This window comes from Nansenia antarctica (genome assembly GCF_963989245.1).
Source record: "Nansenia antarctica genome assembly, chromosome: 5".
NCBI lineage: Eukaryota > Metazoa > Chordata > Actinopteri > Argentiniformes > Microstomatidae > Nansenia > Nansenia antarctica.
Window position 1 is genome coordinate 61,020,078 of NC_137690.1, and position 7,367 is coordinate 61,027,444.

The 7,367-nt window shown below is 40.8% G+C and overlaps 2 protein-coding genes across 3 annotated transcripts; one reads left to right on the forward strand and one right to left on the reverse strand.

Moving 5' to 3' along the window:
- Positions 1 to 47: 47 nt before the first annotated feature.
- Positions 48 to 2,162, reverse strand: gatad1 (GATA zinc finger domain containing 1; the record flags this gene model as incomplete). Its single annotated transcript, XM_080530957.1, has 5 exons — positions 48 to 586; positions 728 to 911; positions 1,007 to 1,066; positions 1,237 to 1,359; positions 1,983 to 2,162. The coding sequence occupies 5 exons, from the start codon at positions 2,160 to 2,162 to the stop codon at positions 396 to 398; spliced, it is 738 nt and encodes a 245-aa protein (XP_080387083.1). The 3' UTR covers positions 48 to 395.
- Positions 2,163 to 3,232: 1,070 nt separating this feature from the next.
- On the forward strand, positions 3,233 to 6,443 carry chrac1 (chromatin accessibility complex subunit 1). Of its 2 annotated transcripts, none has more exons than XM_080531263.1 (3): positions 3,233 to 3,394; positions 3,606 to 3,732; positions 5,227 to 6,443. In XM_080531263.1, exons 1-3 carry the CDS (start codon positions 3,239 to 3,241, stop codon positions 5,301 to 5,303), a joined length of 360 nt encoding a protein of 119 aa, XP_080387389.1. In that variant the 5' UTR covers positions 3,233 to 3,238; the 3' UTR covers positions 5,304 to 6,443. The 2 variants fall into 2 exon arrangements, with proteins under 2 accessions (XP_080387389.1, XP_080387390.1); XM_080531264.1 differs by lacking the exon at positions 5,227 to 6,443 and adding an exon at positions 3,979 to 4,149.
- Positions 6,444 to 7,367: the final 924 nt, after the last annotated feature.

The window sequence follows — 7,367 nt, forward strand, 5'->3', positions numbered from 1 at the left end:
AAAAGTACCGTATGAGCAACTTTATTCTTCGGAAACAGTTGGTTTCAATCGAATAAGGAACAACACATCTATTGCACTGATGTGTATAGGGTACCAACAGGACTGTTTAAGAACAATAATCTTTTTTACATTAAAAAATGTGTCCGTTATTACTAAATACAAAATTCAAATAGAGTATTTTCTTAACATCATCAATTCTTGGCTTCACCTTGCCAAGTACAAGATGTGGCATTTGGGAGATTGTAAACGTCAAATTACAAACATTTTTCATCGTAAAAGGCTATTACTGTCTTACACAGACATCTAACTTGGCTTCATTACATTCCATAAATGTACATGTGTCTGTTAGCAATCCAACAGGAAAAAGTCCATATCACTGTAAATAAATAGTCCAGCTAATTGCTATTGCCAACAGATTCTTTGATTGCAATGGCAGGCGTGGGTCCAATATGGGTCCAGATGTAGCCTTTCTCTGGACGAATGGGAATCGTGGGGAACGGACAGCTCCTGGACTTGAAGTATTCAGAGGGAGCATGGCACACAAATTCAAGGTACTCCATTTTTCGGGGTAGATCCTCTTCTGGACCTAAACAAAACAATCCCATCATTCAGCATACTCTCCCCAACACAAGTGTTCACGATTGTGACACGAATGACAACATTTGGTGAGCTCTAATGAAACATTGTCCAGCATAAACTGCACAGTTACTTCAGTGTTATCGCTTACCCACAATGTATGTGCCAGGATCAAACTGGTCTTTGGGGCTGGCCTGGGTTGGTATCAACCACGTCAATGCTGCACTCTTCTCACAGTACTGGTCTTGGACGAAACCTCTGATCTGTGCATAGTAAGGCCTCCCATCCTCCTCGTCTGTTACTTTGATGACATCTCCTATCTGATAATACACACCCTGCACAAAGACAAACCAATGCACAACTTTGTGTTAGTGGCATGAAACTGCTGACAACTTTGACAGAGGGTAGAGAGAAATGGAATCAAACATACCTTATAAAAGACTGATTCTGATGTGATAATAGTGGAAACAGATTCTGGTGCTTTGATTGGCTGTTGAGGAAATGTCACATTGAAATGATTTTAGTATTACCAGAGATTGTATATAGAAGCTTTGGTAGTACTGAGTTTTGATCATAAATATTCCACAGGATACACATGATATGATGTCTAATGAATGAATGTGAAAGGACACATGAAACCTTCTGCATGATTCAACTTACGTTTTTGAGTTTGAAGATGTGTCTCCTTCCCTTTCCTTTCGTGGAGACCTTCTTCTCGGAGGCGGGTGCTTTGTACTTGGTACTTCTCAACCGTGCCGACCTTCTATGGATCTCCTGTTTCGACTGGAGAAACAAGTCCGTGTTTTCATTCAACAACACAACATAACGATACAACAGTCAGGAGTAGTATGCATCTGGATACTCAGTTGACATTTATCCTAGATTCAGGCCCTGAACACAGCAAAGACCTAGGTTCTAGGCCCTGGACAATCTAGACAATTTGATGGCAGCTACTAGATTGAAATCAAGTGCAATACTGAAACACAACTGTGAACATTTCAAACCGGCAAACTGCGACACTTTAAATGAATGTGCAATAACACTATGTGCAATATGACAACCCTCGGGTACATAAGGTTCAGAGATAGGAAATGTTAGAATAGGTATAGCATAGAGTACAGCACAGTGTTTTATTTGTATAGTATAGTATAGTGGATAGTGTACATAGCCTTTATTTATGTAAACCAGCTCTTTTCCCTTCTTGTTTTTAGTTTTCTTTCCTAGCACCAGGGGAGCCCCCCCTCCCAAATGTCGTTGTTTGGTACCTGTACTATATCAATGACAATAAAGACCATTCATTCATTCAACTAGTACAGCATCTTTCAAACACAAGTGATCTGGCCTAGTTAGCCAGATAAGGACAGCGACCCAGTCATACTGTATGTATGCTCCAGACGACCACAGACCTGCTTGCCCCCGCCATTATTCTGTTGTGTGTTGGAGGACGCCGAGGGTCCTGATGCTCCACTGCTGAGGCTCTTCCCTGTACAGTTATTGCACAAGATCTCTCCTTGGTTCCCCTTTTTCCACATGGAGGACGAGTTTGTTTTGCAGACCGCGCAACATGGTTTTAAACCGAGCGGCATCTCCAGGCATAAGTGGGTGCCAAAATGCCAACGAAATGAATGCACAAATATACACACAAGCCTAGTTAGATTTGTGTTCCGTGAGCGATAGTCAACAACAAATGACCAGATTAAGACTTCCGGTTTATTTTTTTGCCACTTCAAAATAAAAGCGGGAGGTAAGCGATCAATGGAATGTTACATTTACATTTTTGGCATTTAAGCAGACGCCTTATTCCAAAGCGACTTACAATCGATACATTAGACTAAGAAAGTAAATCATTCACCAGTCGTAGCATGAAGAGTAATCTAGCTCAGGCCAGGGGCCATTGGAAGAAGAAAGAAAGAACAATAAAATAAAAAAGCATTACACTGGAGAAACAGTACAAGGGGAGAAGTAGAACAGGAGACACAGGGAAAGTGATCACATTATTTCCCTCAAACTTTTCATTAAATAATGAAACGCTGCACAGGGGAAATATAATGGAAAATATGTTTGTACAATCCTTTATATTTACCCTATGCAGTCTAAAGAGAGCATAGTCAGACAACCGCATTGTCCCGAGAAAGTCCATGTTAATGAAATGATTGTGATAATCACTTTCCATTCATCGCTTACCTCGCGCTTTTATTTTTAAGTCACAAAAACAAAACCGGAAGTCTAATGTTCATGTTAATGAAGTTGTTGCCTATCCAAAATGATGGTCCTTGAAACCGGTTGAAACTACTTGAAGAACGCCTCAGATGGAGTTTCAGCTGTTATTAGTCCTCACCAATTCACAGCGCCTTCTACTGGGCTGGAGTGTGTACGACAGCTGTCATTATGGTGATAGGTTGAGAGCTGTTGTTGATAAACTCTCAGTTGTTGATAAACTCTCAGCTCTCTGGCCTTGTGAAAAGTCAAAATAAAATACAAAACAATATATTTCTAGAATGATAATTCTCTGTAACAGACAAAAAGATTTGTTTTGTATTTATTGGAGGAAAAAAAACAGCCTACGTCACCTCTCTAAACTGTCAGAGAACTTCCGCCAAACTCGCGTTGGTGCGTGTGTCAGACCACCGCGTTGCCCTGAGGAAAGCCTGTCCAGGTCAAGATGTCTGGGAACAATGTGGAAGACAAAGTTAATCAGTCAGCCAATAGCAAAAATAATGTCTCACTTCCAATGTCGCGCGTGAAACTGATCATGAAAAGTTCTCCGGACGTCTCGTGCATAAACCAGGAGGCTCTTTTTCTAACCACCAAAGCAACAGTACGTTCCCTTGAAATCGGTTTACTGGCTTGCAAATGCTGCATAGCCACTCTGGCTAGCTACTTTTACTAGCTAGATAGCTACTTAGTTTTTTTTACCAGTGTTTGCCCACTGGGTAATATTACAACTTATATATTGTAGTACCACCTGTTCCTGACTTTCAGTTACACATCTAACAAGATGCACCTGTTTCCTTCTCTTTCTTAAATAGGAGCTGTTTGTTCAGTATCTGGCTCAGTCCTCGTACACCAATGGGTCTGGTAATAAAAAGAAAACACTGTCATACAGTGATCTGGCCCATACTGCAGAGGACACAGAGACTTTTCAGTTTCTCACAGGTAAGAGACACATAAATCAAAGTTTGAAGCTGGCAAAGTGTATATAGTAGCAGAACACAGGGAGGGGGAGAGGAAGACCTGAGTTATAGTTCTGGGGGAGGGGGGTTGATGTACTTGATGATCTCTGGGCCGGACCTTGATGATCTTCCCCGGCCTTCCTCTTACACCTCCCGGAGTAGAGTAGATATTGTGTATTGCTGGGAGCTCACTTGATGAAAACTGGGCCATTTTCATCACCCTTTATAGAGCCTTACGGTCGAGGGCGGTGCTGCTGCCATACCAGGCGGTGAAGTGTAGACGTTTGTGAGGATCTGGGGGGCCATGACGGAATAAATCACCACCTGAGCCTCTTGATCGCTGTATGGCTGTGGTGTGACCATGTTAAGTGAAGTGGACCCTGAGGAACTTGAAGCTGCTGACTCGTCACTGCAGCACTGCCGATGGGGGTGTGGCCCTCCCCCAGTTTCATCCTGAAGTCCACGATCAGCTCCTTAGTTTTTCTGATGTTGAGGGAGAGATTATTATCTTGGCACCAGTCCGCCAGGGCCCTTACCTCATCCCAGACCCAGTAGGCAGTCTCATCGTTGTCAGTGATCAGGCCAACCACAGTGGTGTCATCAGCAAACTTGATTATGGAGTGAGAGCTGTGCGTGGCCACTGATGGGGCGTTCACACCGGCAAAGAACCGTGCGGCGAACCAAGTCTGGAACGGGCTGGCGCGTTCAGACTGAAACTCAATTGGTTCGGAGCCTGAAAAGTTGGTTCGCAGCGGGAACCAGATAATAGTGGTTCTCAAGCGCGAACCAAAACGTAGAACAGTCACGTCGTCAGTGGGTGTTATATTCTAGGCTGCAGAGACCAGCAATAAGGAAGTAGACAAAATGTAATCTAATCATTAGTGATCAAAAACAATATCAAAAGTTTCATTATTCTCTCTATCTTCCTCATTGCTCAGCAAACACACACACGGAAGGTATTATCCGCTTTTCCAGTGAAGTAGCTGCCATCTAGTTGTGACATTTTTGTTTATCCTGCCCCTTCATCACCCATTGTTGATGACGCGGATGGTTCTGGTTACACTGGTATGAATGCGGGCTCGTTCGCCAGACAGCACCAACGTTCGGAGGTTCCCGAACGCGAATGCGAACCGGGCCGGCACGGTTCTTTGCCGGTGTGAAAGCCCTAACAGTCATGGGTGAACAGGGAGTACACCAGACCTAGTCAGACTTCAAATAGTCACATTTTTACTTTCTGGGAGCCTGGATCTGAGAACTTTACTGTTTTCAGGGGTGCAAACGTGTCACCTTTTAGCCGTTTTAGCCGTTTTTACCTCAAAATAGGTCAAGAATTTTCATTAAAAAAAAAGTCACCTTTTTGGGCCATCAGTTTGCATCCCTGTGTTTTGTAAACTACAGAGTAATCAAACATACTATTAATTAAAAAGAGGATAAGTGTAACTAAATATGAAGCAAATGTTTCATTTTAACTTTACAGATATACTACCAAAGAAGATCTTGGCTCGAGATTACTTGAAGACCCTGGAGGAAGGACAAGAAGCAGCAGACAATTGAGCCCAGAGTTTGCTTTGGGCCTGGGAAATGTTTTTCTTCTTCTCACACCAGCAGAAAATCTATACCGCTTATTTTAGAGCTTAATCTCTGAGATGTAGGCTACAAGAGGTTATTAGTTCCATTTACTACATAGACATCCAGATGCTGGACAGCCATTTTTTTGTGTCATAAAAAAATCTGTATGTGTAATCATGGTCATGGCCAGTGACAGAGACACTTCAGAAACACCCAATTTAACCAATGATTTGCTGCCAAAGAAAGTTTGCTTTTGTTACCAGATTAAATCGATGGTAATCACATACATGGGGGCCTCCATAGGTTCTTTTGGGCATTATCTTTCGACAAGGATATCCTGTAAAGAAAAGGATGACCACATCAGGTGCTTTTAAATGATGTAACAGCATCCATCCAGTACTCTGCTTTGGTTTCGTTCTGTTTGATATTTTGTAATCATGTGTGCTGTTACTGACATGGATTGCTGATAAGCAGAAGTTTAGACATTGAAAATCATTCCTAATGACAACATGTGGTACCATGATGACTGTCTCAGGGGTTATGAGGTGTCTTTGAAAGACTTATTCTCTGCTGTGTGCAGGGTGAGAATTTAGATTACATATGTTTTAACTGTCTTTTTTGTTTTGTTTGTGTCACAACCGTAGTCATATGACAGTATCATTCCTGAATGGTAGCAAACCCTGATTATGAAATTTATTTTCCTCTTGTTTTTGTAGTTTTGTAGTGTTTTTGCATATCACATTTAGGTTTTAATGTGAAGACTTCACATTGTTTTTAACATGTTCACACTAGCAGATTTATCATGGCGATTGAATTAATCAAAGGTAGCCTATACTATAGATGCTACTGTGTTTTCGCAGGTAAACTAATAAGCAGAGGATGCTACAAGTGTTTACATGTAGGCTACTGTCTCAAAAAAAAAGAAATGCACTGAACTTAACAGGCTAATAGCTGTGAATGTTTTTCCTACTAGTGTAACAGCAGGTTTTTTGCCTCCTAACAAATGAGACATTTTCATTTTGTAAGAAGTTGTGTACAATTATTTTTGTTTTGTTATTTGAAATAAACTTTGTACATTCTAGTAATTGTATGTCATTCTCCCTTTATTGTGAGACCGTTTTTGGCAGAGCTATACTATACAAGCAATTCGGGTTTAAGATCAAATTAAGTTTTAGGTTATTTTAATGCATCTGTTTTACGATATAAAACAGAAATATAATCATGTTATCTATCACGTCCCCAATTTAGTATTTGGATAAATTGGTTCAGGGTTGTTGAGGATTGGTCAACATATAGGTTCCTCAGCTTGAAAGTCATCTCCCCCCACCCCCCAACTTCAAGTTGAAAGCAAATTCAATTAGATTCTGTCAAATACAATTCAGCTTGTGCTCATTCAATTCAATCTGTAAAATACAATTCAATTTCTGCTGGCAGTATAATAGTTTCATATGATTTGGCCACAAATGTTGAACCATTTTTGTTGCACCCCAATCATTCCCATTGTATTTTTGTTAGTGGTGGCTTAAGTTACAGTAAAGTCACAGCCAATGTACTGCCAACAACTGTCGTCGAGATTCTATGATAGTGTTGCTCTCCATCTCGGATTAAGGCATTTGTTAAATGGCAAAAATGTAAATGTAAATCTTCTTAAGTTAAAACAGATACAGTATGTATGCCAATACACTCAACTAGCCTTTATTTATGTAAACCAGCTCTTTTCCCTTCTTGTTTTTAGTTTTTTTTTCCTAGCACAGGGGAGCCCCCCTCCCAAATTTCGTTGTTTGGTACCTGTACTATATCAATGACAATAAAGACCATTCATTCATTCATTCATATTCTGTACCGGTACTTTTGCTGTAGTCATCATTTGAGCTAAAATGTTCCACTGTTCAGACACATGGAAGTGACTGTATTTATGATGCCCCTCCCGTGTTGCAGCACCACGTTGGAGAGATCTACAGTAGTATTTACATTTCTAAATTGTACAATATGTGTTTTAGATTATCTGTATAATAACCTTCCCCATTATATCCCAAGCACTACATGTCA